Source organism: Caretta caretta, chromosome 3, assembly GCF_965140235.1.
Source record: "Caretta caretta isolate rCarCar2 chromosome 3, rCarCar1.hap1, whole genome shotgun sequence".
NCBI classification, from domain to species: domain Eukaryota; kingdom Metazoa; phylum Chordata; order Testudines; family Cheloniidae; genus Caretta; species Caretta caretta.
In genome coordinates, this window is record NC_134208.1 from 207,858,322 (window position 1) to 207,871,530 (window position 13,209).

At 44.5% G+C, this 13,209-nt stretch overlaps 1 protein-coding gene across 1 annotated transcript in view; it reads left to right on the plus strand.

The window, feature by feature from the left end:
• The window catches only part of LOC125633305 (two pore channel protein 2), a 28,538-nt gene extending 16,172 nt beyond the window's left edge, over positions 1-12,366 (plus strand). The window contains exons 9-19 of the mRNA XM_048842414.2: positions 536-737; positions 1,910-2,054; positions 3,947-4,132; positions 5,266-5,330; positions 5,966-6,053; positions 6,846-6,915; positions 7,610-7,829; positions 8,091-8,181; positions 8,914-9,027; positions 9,991-10,109; positions 11,746-12,366. Coding sequence (XP_048698371.2) covers positions 536-737; positions 1,910-2,054; positions 3,947-4,132; positions 5,266-5,330; positions 5,966-6,053; positions 6,846-6,915; positions 7,610-7,829; positions 8,091-8,181; positions 8,914-9,027; positions 9,991-10,109; positions 11,746-11,891 — 1,446 coding nt within the window. The 3' untranslated portion in view covers positions 11,892-12,366. The remainder of the gene's footprint in view (positions 1-535; positions 738-1,909; positions 2,055-3,946; positions 4,133-5,265; positions 5,331-5,965; positions 6,054-6,845; positions 6,916-7,609; positions 7,830-8,090; positions 8,182-8,913; positions 9,028-9,990; positions 10,110-11,745) is intronic.
• Positions 12,367-13,209: the final 843 nt, after the last annotated feature.

The following is a 13,209-nucleotide window of genomic DNA, read 5'->3' on the forward strand; positions in this document are numbered from 1 at the left end:
AGGTGTCCCATGGGAGCAAACTGTTGCAATGGATCCTACCTGGATATGTTTGGGAACTTTTTGATAGACTGAGCAGGAAATAGGGGCTAGTGACAACTCTGCAGTGGAGGAGAGGGCAGGACTTTCCTGGTAGCCTGCTGCATCTGCTTCACAACTGTCCAGATGAGTCACTCTGGACTATTGAAAAGAATAGGAGTGCTTGTGGCACCTTGGAGCATAAGCTTATGCTCTAATAAATTTGTTAGTCTCTAAGGTGCCACAAGTACTCCTATTCTTTTTGCAGATACAGACTAACACTGCTGCTACTCTCTATTAGTCACTCTCTGCTTCTCTGGCTGAATGTAGCGTTGTCAGCTGGGAACTTTTTTGCTCTTGGCTCATTTCCTATAGAGTCCTTCTTGGCAGTCTGGTATAGAAATGCAAGAACAAATCTGGTGTTCATGAATATCCCAAAACTACATTTAAGTTTAAAAATAAGTGGGAGATGAGAGAGAAACCCATCCTCCAGGTATCTGAAATCCATTGTCTCCTCCAGAATGAGATCCGCAAACTCGCTTATATGAAGCGTCACAAGATGGTAGAAGCCTTCAACATCCTAAAGGTCAAGGAGGGCACAGAGTTTGTTGTTAAAGAAGCCCAATGGAAGCAACTCGTCAAACTAGTGGCCCCAGATATCAGCACTTCCCATCGAGAGCTCCTGTTGAGAGTATCCGATGAGGAACAAAAAGGTTATGTAGGTGAGTAGCAGTAAACAAACACTTGTTGGGAAGGGGTTACTGAAGTAGGGGAGGACCTTTTTGTTTAAGCAGTGAGATCTGTATTTTTCAATGTGCCATATGTAACCAACCTGAAGTGAATGCTGAAAACCTACCCATTTGGTCACTTGGCTTTGTGTGATTTGATGACACTGTCAACCAGGCATATCCTGCTACCTCACTTATCTAAGCTTGTAGCACTCAGTTTCTTTTCACACATTCTTTCTACTTAATTCTAACACTTAGGCCACTTTGTTTCCATGCACAGAGTGTCTTAGAGCCTTCATGACCTCAAATTAAACTACATGATAAACGTGTAGGAGAATCTCCAAAGATGTTTGGCATTTTAAAAAAAAAAAAATTCTCTTGCCATAGAGATGAGGAAATCTGTGATTTCGCCATGGCTTTTAAGCTCAGGGATATAAATTCTCCTGCTGCCAGGCTGAGCCAACCTCTCAGTGCAGCGGGTTAAGAAAATAACCTGATTGGGGAAGTTTTCCTGCTGTGGGGTTTCTTGCATCTTCCTCTTGAGCATCTTGATCTCCTCTCTTCTAGAGACAGGATTCTGGGAAAGATGGAGCTCTCATCTGATGCAGTTTGGAAATTCCTATGCACTTTAAACGTGCTTTCAGATTTTCAGGCTCTATCTAGGAACAAACCTCCAATGAGGACTACTAAAAAGCCAGAATTTATTTTTCAGCAAATTCCTCAGTTATCACCTGTTAAATAGAAAAATGTTATTTGCAACCACTTATGTTAATGAATGGTGATTACTTAACTGTGGATGTGTGATTTGACCACTACATGTTTGCCTAAAGATTGGCCTTCTTGAGATGAGGTTTAAAATTTGGCAAGTAAGGAGTGAAATGAGTCCTATAGATGTGATTTTTTTTTCTTTTTCTTTTTCTTTTCCTTCCAACAAGTCTCTTTACAACTTCATGCCACAGCTCCTTGCACAGGTTAAGAGGGCTCCTAGCTAGTATGGAGCTAGCATGGCTGAAGGAAGCTCCCCTTTTGCCCATGTGGTCAAGTCCTGTGTGTTCTCTGCATGTGGACAGAGTGAAGTACTGCTTTTTCACATAAGGACTGTATTTCTGCAAATATGAAATGCTGCCATTTATTATGCTTGTGGGCATCTTTCCTGTTCACTGCAGACAAAAAAGCTTTTGTGCGTCTAGCAGACCTTCTGAACATCCAGGTGATTGCAATGAGGATACAAACCCACCCCCTAGAGCACTGGATGCCACACGTGTATAACTCGGCTGTGAGCCTATTCATACGCAGCATGGTTCAACACAAGTAAGTCTGTCTCTGCCCTCACAATGAGCATCTCATAATGCTGCTGCAAACCAGCATTTACCTCTGGACAAGTATTCACCTGAATGGCAGGCTGGAAAATGCCAGCACTGCAAGGGGAACACTACAATTGGGATTTTTTCAGAAGCACTCAGTCTGAGCCTAACTCTGCTCCCACTTGAGTCAACGGGAGTTTGATCCTTAGCTTGAGCAGGAGCAGTTAGACCAATGCTGAATGCTTCTGAAAATCCCCATCTTCAAGTTCCAGTCCCTCTAACTCAGTTGTACTCTAAGCCTTGAATGATGTCACAAGTATTATCAGCTTGTAGATCTGCATCAGCTTGTATGTTCTGGCTTGAAAATAGTCTTGCTCAAAAGGAGTCTGAATTCAGGTATGAAAACCTATAATAACCAGCAGTCTCTGTTGTAAAGTGGTGTTACGCTCAGTTTCACCGACGCCTATTAAATTGGAATCAAGAGTTAATTTAGGGATCAGTCTGATGTTTAATTTTCTCCAATTCCTTTCTACTCTTCTGGGCAGTCTCACATCTATGAGTGCTGCTTGATTTGATGCAGACTGAACTTCTAGCTCTCAGTGATGTTTGATCTTGTCAACTGAGTATACACATTTGCGGTAACTGGCTTTTCAAATGTAAGGTTAAATTACATCAACTCTCCTAAATTCTCCATCGGGGAAAGGGGTGTTTAAACTGAAACACTGGCTGATGTATGGCAAAGCTGGTTTTGTAACTGGGTAATGGGGATGTGGATGGGAGAGTTGTGAGGCTTTCTAGGGGCATCCAGAACTGTATGTCCCTTTGTTACCTCTCTGCCTCAGCATCAACAGAATCTGCTGGTGCTAAACTCAGTGACCGCTCCCTGCCACTCCCAGTTTAACTGGCCCCACAGATTCCTCAGGACTCCTCCAGGCCTAACTTTGCCTTGCAGATTAGTCCTTGGTGTGGATCCGTTCTCAAACTCTGCAGAAGTGTCTCCCTGCAACATTGAGCCCCATCACTGGACACTCACAAACTAGCAAGTCTGCTGTCTCTAAAGAGACCATGTACACACCAGTTTGCTTGATTTAACCAGGAATTCACACTCTGCTTAATATAACAGCAGTGATTTGTGCTTATGATAAAACAAGAAGCTTATTAACCAAGAACTGAAAGGTGATGCTAAGCAAGACTAATGGACAGAAATGGTTATAAATAAGACAGAGGTATAACACTCCAAGTCACTAAAACTTAACAGGCTACAATCCTTTACTAAGATAAGAAAGTTACTTAAAGCGCCCATTCAGCAGCACCGACCCGCATGGTAGGGGATCCACCTTTTATGGATAAAAAGAATGCTGGACCCCTAAGTGATGGATAACAGAAACCTCTTTCTGCTTGTCCTTGTATTCCCCAAAGTTTGTCTCCAGAGTCAGGATGATGCAGATGCCAGTGTGTTCCCATGCTGATTTCACAACCTCCTATTAATTTGTTCTTCCTGTTTTTTATCTCTGATGCAAATGAACTGCCCATTGAACATGGTGATGCCAGAGACCATTCCCATTAGAGAAGGGGAGGTAACTCTTCTCCCTCTTGTCTGGAAGAAAACCTGGTTTTCCGTTTATTTGATCAGACTTTTTAAAGCATAATATCAACAAGCATCCATAATTCCTTATATAATACATGTATTTCACAATGATATTAATGACTAGTGTGCCACTGGCTTTCATTTGATATCTTAAACAACATTCAGAATGACACAACAGTGGGCCTCTTGGCCAGTTAGTATTGAAGGGCTCTTAAGATCACAGGGGTATCTTCTGAGGGATTATTTATTTTATTTTTTAAACCTTCATAGGCAGGAGCAAACAAACTCCTTTTTTCTCCCCCTTCTTGCAGGGGCTTTGTTTGGACTTACGATGTAATCATTCTAATAAACGCCGTATTCATTGCTTTGGATGAGGAAAACCCATTGATTTCCTATGCAGAGTGGGTTTTCCTTTCTTTATATATCATCGAGATCCTCTTGAAAGTGTACACTTATGAACCCAGGGCATTCTTTGCAAAGACCCAGTTCTGGAACTGGTAAGTAGGATACTGAGTTGTGGTGGTTTGGGGGTAGAAGGGATATGGGAAGAATGTCTTGCAACTTTCTTCTCTTCGCAGCCAGAGACTTTATATTCAGCCTCTTACTAGAATTAGATTCTTCTTGTAAAAACACCCAGTGCTAGACTGGTGAAGTTCATACTTGCATAACCAGCATATAACTAAAGCTATTGCAAATCTGAGATGGCAAGAGAAATGCTCTTAACTGAAACTGGAGTGCAGGATTAGAAGACTGGACTGGACTCTGGATTCTCTTTTCATGAAAACATACATTCCTTTTTAAACAATTGGGTTTGTGCTGCTTTTTTAATACTACTGCAGGAAGGTCTGGCAGTGGGGTGGTACCTCTTGTGTGTGTCCTCTTTGCCCTAAAAATACTTGGAATGTCGAGCCATGGCAGTCACTGACTTGCTGGCAGACCCATTGGGACTTGTGGGTATAAGAGGTTTTTTTTATCTTTTAAAATGTGGTGTGGGACTTAAATACCTGTTAACAGAAACAACCGTTCATTCCAACAGTCAATACAAGAATCCCCTCACCCCTCTCATTAGCTGAGTTCTTCTCCCCCGTGATACTGGAACCCTGCTAGGTCTCCAGTTGTCCAGAGACTTGTAGCACAGACTGGGCCTGAATTTCTATTGTAAACAAACTAGTAAAGAACATTCTAGGTCTCCTTTCTCCCTATAAATGGGGGGGGGGGGGAGCATAAGCCATTTTTTCCCCCCTTGCAGGTCATGTTTGCAAACCACATGTCCAGTGTAGAAACTTCGCTTAGTCCTGGATGGCTGTTTCAGTGCATGAAGTAACCCAAGGAGCCTTGACTAGGTCTGTTGTACTAGGCAGACTGTACAAACTCCAAATAAAATACAGTCCCTGCCCCAAAGAGGTCACAGTCCAGCCATTTAGGGCCCAAACGTGCAAATGCTCCAGCACATGAATAGTTCCTCTGGCTCGGTAGGAATCCTTGTGTGCTTAACTTTAAGCACATGTTTACGTGTCTGCAGATTAAGGCCTTATATTGTGTCCATCACAATTAGTATCTAAATGCCTGCACTGCACTTCGATGTGCACTAGAATCACCCGTGTAACAGAACTCTTCCCCTCAACACTAGGTTTGATACCTCCATCATTATTGCTGCTCTGGTAGCTACAATTCTCAACACTTCACTTAAATCAGGTAAGCATGGCATTGCCCTTTAAATCTTCTGTGGCATTAGCAGGCTGTTAATCTACAAGTGCCTGAGAAATTACGTGGTGGGGTTTTTGTTTAAGCTTGATCTCCTAATATCACTCTTGACTCATGGTTTCAATTGAAACTGCACGTTTTGGGGGAGGGGGAAGTATAAAAAGATTTAAATAACAATCCGTGGAAGAATGAATCCGTAACCTGTGCCCTTTGCGTAGGTAACCTTGTTTAGATTACAACATATTTGTGTTTGTTCCAGCTAAGTATGTAATAACGATGGAAAGGTATCCATTTTAAATTAAATACTACCTCTTTTATATTGGACGGGCGCAGAAACAAACCCCTTTATTTTATTTTGGGTTTTGAAATACAAACCACCCATCCCCGTCAGAATCTGAAGTGTTGTGTATGCAATTCCGGTACATGTCTTTGAGGATGATAGAAATAGAACCTTTTGTGACGCACAACCATCTCGGGGCTCTGTCTCATTCTGCTGTTGTACTGTGACTGATGGGGGACACTTTCTGTGCTTTGCCTAGTGATTGCATTAGCCTTTGTCTTAGGCAAACGGGGAAGCATTGGAGATCATGTGTACTAAAAGCTGCTGGTGCTGCTTTCTTCCTCAGCAAGTCAATACAACAGCCAGCAAGTGCTGGATATTGTCTTCATACTGAGAGTCCTCCGGCTCATTAGGATTGTGGATAGCATTCAAAGGTAAAGAATGTAATGGGGCTGTAGCCCTCTACCACTGCACTGAGCTGATCTAGAGGCTGGCAGGGGACCAGGTCTCCCAGCTAGCTAACGTCTGCTCAGCTGAGAAGATCGAGGCCTTGGTGACACACATTAGTGGTGTAGCTGGCTGCATCCATGCTGCCGTATGGCTTTACAAGGGCTGCATGGCTTTACAAGGGGGCTTTGATACCCGGGTAGTTATTCCCATATGGGAAGGAGAATAAGCTGTACTAGAATAAGGCACCTTTATCCTGGTATAAACTGTGTCCTTGCTAAAGGATTTTACCACTATGTTGATGACACATCATCCCCTACCCAGCGTAGTTTGTACCAATGAAACTCAACTGTAGACTAGGCCTAAGGGCCCCACCGGCCCTTTCCTCAAACAGGAATAAGCCCACCACTCACTAAGACACCTAAGCGAGAGCCCACTAGAGCAGACACAGTGCTGCCCCTGTGAAATTGGAAAGCCACACAAGGCCGCCCAGGGGCAGGCAGGCAGGCAAGCAGGCAGACGGTGTTAAACAGGATCAAGCCTACAGCTCAGCCCTGTTCCGTATTAATGTAGGACAGTGGCAGAGAAATGGCACCAACAACCAGCAGAGGCAAATGGGCCAGTGATCTCTCGGAGATCTGCCATCTCTTTTCTCTCACCCCTGCAAAACAAAATGGGGGACTCCATTGCTCAAAAAGGCACCAACTATCAGGAATTCCTGGAATATCTCTTTAAATAAGTGTCTGGGCATGGGGCTTTCATGACTTGTCTTGTTCTAGATTCCGGGTCATCATGAATACGCTCATAAACATTGTGCCGACAATGCTGACCTTTGGTGGGCTGGCTCTGGTAAGCACCCTGGACGCTAACTCTGAAGTGCAGCAGTTCCTGCCGTAGCATGACCTTGTTTTCCTTAGAATTCTGATTTTTATGTTCAAGAGGTGAACTATAAAGCTTCAGCACGGTCACTCTCCGGCCAGAATCAAGGCTGTATGGGTAGACCCGAATATTTTCAGGGTTATTTATGTGTAAAGCTATTTAACGGTCTGGTTCTCCCTAGGTGCCAGTTCAGGACTTTTTTTTTTTCTTTTCTCTCTCTCCCTCCCTCCCTCCCTGATGCTGCTGTCCTATGCAGAATCCTGAATGCTGATCTGGGCAAGTAACTGACATGGAAACTCTTGATTCCCACCCCCCCACCCCCCCCAAAAAAATCTGCTGATAAATTGGAAATCTTCAACTCCATCAACTTAGATTCCAGTTCAGTATTCTTCTCCCTCTGTTCTTAGTTTATTTTTAAACCTTACATGGAATCACTACTTCCTGGACTAAGTCTCTGTTAATCTTCTAATACCAGCCATCCTCAAAGTGTCTCAGAGAAGCCACAGTTGGCTCAAGTGGCCAGAATCTGGAGAGTGCATTGTGGAATGTGCACTGGGGAATTTGATGATGGAATCTTAAATGCTTCCGTACTCTGCTGGGTAAAGCTGTCGCGTGACATTTCAATCTATGAGAATGGGTCTCTCTCTCTCTCCCTCCCCCCCAGGTAGTATACTACATGTTTGCTATCATTGGCATGGAACTATTCCAGGGGAAAATCCAGTTCTTTTCCAGGAATTCCACTGCCCATCATGCCCTGGAGTGCGGAAACCCTGCTTTAAAAGATTCTCTGTTTGCTCGAGCCAAATACTGCAAGAACAACTTCAATGACATCACATCTTCCTTCGTTGTTCTGATGGAGCTAACTGTTGTCAATCAGTGGCATGATATCCTTTCTGTATCTATAACACAGGGTCCAATCCAGAGCCCACCGAAGTCAATGGAAAGACGCCCCACACCATTGACTTCAATGAGGTCAAAATGGAGAAAGAAATGCGATCTCAGTTCCCTTCAGTGAAGTTTTTAATGAGGAAGAATCACCAAGGGAAGCTCAAATGTGTCTTCTCTTGTCATCAGCCTGACTGTCTCAAGCAGGCTGTTCTCAGCAGGGAGAAGTTTCCTATCTGTCCTAGTCCTTAACTTCATACTTCTTGCCAATGGGTTTGCCCTGGTCACACACCAGGCTGCCAAGCTGTACTTCATTGCCTTCCACGTTGTGGTGGTGATCATGATAATTAAGTAAGTTCAGTGACATTTCTATCTGTTTGAGGTGGGGAAGCATGGGGCTTAGAGCCACAGCAGGCTGAAGGCCTGAGGTAATGAGTTCACAGGGCTCTTCCTGCCTGGGCAGCTGGAGCACTGCTGTGTGCTTGGGTTGATACGTTTGGGCTCTGGGTTACAGTGGTTCCCCTGCAAACGCCTCTTGCTGACGGAGGCGTGAAGGGGTACTGAGCCAGGGGACACCTTATGGATGTAAAGGGTGATTCTCCTCCTTAAAAGATGGAACAGACAAGGCAGGAAGGAATGCAGGATTCTGTGTCTCCTGTGGAGAAAGGATTGGGGATGCTTTAGAGAGGGGAAGGGCATCTAGCCCTAAACAAGTCTCATGGACAACCGTGCTTACCTCTGTAAAGTGCTGCTTGGGGCTGGAATTTTAAAGAATAAGAATTAAACTGTGTCTAGCTGCAAATCTGACTGGGACTCTGCCAGTTCCTCCATCCCTGTTCAGTGCCAGGCCATGAAGACATGTTGGGGGGCTTTGGCAAATAGCAAAGGTTATCTGTTGCTCTGGGGGCATTTCCACAGTATCTATGCACTGACAGATTTGTACTGATGGGCCAGGAATTCCACAGTCTGCTACTGTGGAAATCGATGAATAATGTGAGGGCTTGCTCTGCAAAAACATTGTATAATCCTGCCTTTAATTAATAACATGCCCAAACAGCATGTCTTTCCCCTCCCCCCTTTCAGTATTCTCATAGCATTTATCCTAGAAGCTTTCTTTGTGGAGTACTCACTGGAAAAGAGTGAAGTAGAAACTGCCATTGAGAGGAAAATTCAAGAGCTGGGAGTAGGAATCCAAGAGTAAGTAAACTACAGGGGAAACTTGGTACTTTGTGGGTGGGTCTCTCAACACCTCCAGTTATTGATGGACCGTGTAATCAGATTTTCCTTAGTGATGTGCAGTTGAGAGAAATACAAGAGTTCAGGCATCTGATCTAGGTTTCCACAGTCTCCTGGGTGAGTTCAGTTCCATTTTATAGCCTCCCCACCATTGTGGTGATCAGATGCCTTAGAAAAAGGTGACTCTCTTATGCATAGGATCTCTTATCTATACACCTCCACTTTCTCTCACATTTCCCCCTTCGCTCCTGCACACAGACACCGAGAGAGAGGGGGGCCTTTGGCAGAGAGGGGTGTTCAGGGAGCTACTTTAGTGAAATCAACAAAACTGCCTCGGGCTGCTCTAGACGCTGTATTCAGAGACAGTCCAATTTCCCTCATTAGACCAGCTGGGGGCATCCGGACTCTGATTGAAAGGTGTGGTGTTAGTTGCTTTAAACCCTAGCCTAGAACATGGCTTGGGCAGAGGAGTGTGAGCTCAGGCAGCTGACTTGGCCCATAAGGGGCTAACAGCTAAAATGAGACAATTTCTGGACAGACATCTCTGCTAATTCCCAGTTGCAGGGTGGGAGGCAGACAGGCATGTTCTCCTTGCTGTAAGAGGCCAGCATTTCGCTGACCCCGCTGGAAGACTGTCAGTAGCAGTTGTTGGTTTTATGTTTAGAATGGGAAAAGGTTGCTGTCCCCTTCTCTGCTTTCTCCTGCCAGAGGTGTGGGGGTTCTGCTCCTGCATCGCAGGGTCTGCTCCATTGATTCTGAGCCATGCTCTGCTTTGCATGCAGAGGGGCTTTTGGGGGAGGGACTTCTGGGGCTCTAAGCCCCAGTAGCAAGAGTCTGGGAGAGCCAGTCCAATTCATGAACTTGTGGAGAGCACTGGAGTGCATTTTTAAGTGGCTTCATAGGGATATATATTTTTATTTAAAGGGAAGAACTACGTGATGGCAAACTAATGGACAACATGGAAACCAACGAGAATGACCTTGGAGGGGAAGAAATAACCAAGAAAAAGTCTAAAGGGCTGATGTTTAAAATAGCTTCTAAAAGTAAGTCCATTCCCAAAGGCTCTTCTCTGGGGAACAAATCCACTGCTGAATTCTCTGCTTGTCTGTCAGGTCTCTCTTGAGATAACAAATATTCTAGGGTGATGAACTGCAGCTGGAAGACTCCTGGGGCTGGCAAACAGATTCTTACTAAGTTGCTGTGAATTGGCATTAATCAACCCACAGCAATGAGTCAGTGAGTGCACCCTCGCAGGCTATTGTGGTGTGTGTGTTTTAGGTGCAGTGTGCCTCTACCCAACTGAGCCCCTCTCCAAACGCCTACTCGTGTGCAGTCGCCATTACAGGATGGCATGTTCACTTGACCATTTGGAAAAAAAGCTTAGTGGGACTCTAGAAGCCACTCCTGATGAGTTGTTCAAAACCTTAATTCTCTCCTGATGTCTCAAATACAGGTTTCAAATGGACTTCAGGTCCCAAGGCAGGGAGGGGAGCACCCCTGTGGAGGGGTGGCAGAGGAAGCTGATATAAGTGTAGCTGTCCCTGCAGCTAAAACCCACCTAGAGACTTCTTCTAAATCCCCTTTAAACAGCAGGCTGGGACCAAGAAGTCTCTTTCGGAGTATTTCCAACCCTCACATATCTTCTCGTCCATGAAGTATGATGGTCACTGGCAGGGCTTAATTTTTTCCAGGGCTCTTGGCTTGGCTGTGCATAGCCCTGGCACCTCTATGCTTGCTGTGTCAGCTACAAAAGTAAAAAATGTGCTTGAGCCCCCAGCACCTCTTTCATCTGAGCATGCCACATGTTTGTGATCAAATGTGGCACGATCAAGCCCAACAGAGAATCAGAACTCAGTTTGGGCTTTTTGGCACCCCCCCCCCAGTCAGATTCTAATAGTGTTTATGCTGTTTTTTATTGTAGCACTTTCTTTGTCAAGCTCCTGGGCTTTACAGCACAAGCTCGTTGCCTGCAGGAGCTACTTACACAGGAACAGTCTTGGTGGTTCAGCTTCTCCAGATGTTAGGAAGCCTCTTTGTTGCTGTTTTCTCCTTGTATCCACTTCACTTTTATCCTGGCTGAGACTCTTTGGTAACTCTTTGCAACTCTTACTGCTTGGTTTAATGCTCATCCTTCCTCTCCAGAAACATTCTCCCTGTGTCTTGATTGTTTCCTATTGAATCCAGTTGAAGTTCACTATAAGTCTGGATTTGCTGTTTAACGCACAAACTGATTGAAAGCCTGAGTCTAGGGGCCTCATATAACGCTCCCTGCTTCTTCAAGTGCTCTATCAAAACAGCTTCATTGGAAAAAAAACCCTGAAAAGGCAGCAGTTAATGAAAACTGTTTGCTCTTTCATTGTGGATTTGTTCAGGATGTTCAAATAGTTAGCGGACAAAGTGCTAGAAAATGTGTTGTAGGGACCAATCCTACAGAGGGAGGTTCTCGCATGTACATGTTTTTACAGTGGTAAATAACACATGCTGATTGAAAGAGCTGCCTTTGTTTGCTGGGGAATGGGGATGTAAACTGGCAGGGTAGACACCTCAGTGACTTGTCACCCAAAGTGAGGAACATATATCACAAAATGACTTAGCCTTTGAGCATAAAGTAAATTAAGGGAATGGCTAACTAGCCTAGGCCACTATAGAAACCAGTGTTGTTTGTTTTTCTTTTCTCAGGGTACAGGACAGTTGATGCTTTGCTTCAGCGTATGTTTGAGGCAGAGATACTACCAGAAGATGATGGGCCATCAGTGGATGAAATCTTAAACCTCTCCCCTGCTGATGTTTACCCAAAGAATCCCACCTTTGACAGCGCTGCGTAGTGTGGAGAACAGAAGGAAATAGAAGTGGAAACACTAGCTCTGTCTCTATTAATTCTTAAGAGATCTCTGCTCTGACTCTAATTCATACAACTTTGGCACTGTCATGTACAAGATCTTTAGAGTTTTAGAGCAAGTCTGCACAATGATGCTCTTCTGCACATTGGACAGGGTATGTTTAAAGTGGCAGCACCCTGAGTCAGAGTGGTCAGTTTTACCGGGAGTAAAAGTCCACCTATAAATCAAGGAAAGTATTTTCTAAAGGGAAATCTCATGGAGTGTGTATCTTAGCTTGGTCAGAGATCATGCTACCTAAAACTATTGTAGCATTACATATACTGTTTAAAAGTCTGACCTTGTTAAGGAGTATTTAGCTACTTGTAACTGGAAATTTTCTAGCACAGTGACTTTTTAGATGCATTACCAGTCAAGACTATGGATAAATGTGTAAGCTAAAATAAAAATGATACAAAAGCCATTTTGCAGTTTGGCATAAAGCTGCTACTTAGTGTGCTATTTCACTAGCCCTTGCCATGACATGCTTTCAAAGGGCTAATTAACCATGGCAGCTAAGTAGGGGGTGGGCAGAGATTGGCCAGTACCTTAACCTTTCTCAGCTGCTAATATTCCACAGCTATGGGCAAATCCAAACAGCTTGAAATGGTGTTCTTCAGAGGGGTGTGTGCAGATAAGCCTCTCACTTGTTTTCTAGAGTCTCTGCTTTCATCAAAAAAGCTCTAGCTGTTCTGGTTGCAAAGAAAGTCATGTCATGGTCTTCAGACTTAACTGATGCAGAGATGTCTGCCTGAGTTTGCAAAGAGCCTCAAACCATTGTTCACTAAAGCATGTGAGGAAGTATCCTGCTGTAAAGAACCACCCAATCTACTGTGAGTAAGCAAGCACTCATGTGGGATACGCCTGTATCAACACAGTGTTGTGAGAAGGAAGGTATAGTTGATTTCACTTTCATACAGGGGCCACGCAGCTTTCCAAGACTAGGGAAACCCTGCCCTAAGGGTGGAAGGAAACAAGAACAGGTTCTTCACCAGTTATTCTTGGAGGGAGTTGCATGTGTACATTCATGCTTGTGGGCTGGGGGAGGCACTCACCACGGGCCAACTTCAAGTTCTGTCTAGCAATACACCATCTCCCTTTTCCACCCCCAAACGTTTCATGCTGAGGTTACAAAAGGGATAAGTGCCCCCTCCAAACACCTCTGTTCCTCCTGCTAAATCACAAAGGTCTGACCCCAGAACAGTGTCTGAGGGTGGGGAGTGAGACTGCGCCATGCCATGCTTTCACACTGCAGTTGTAAATGAAG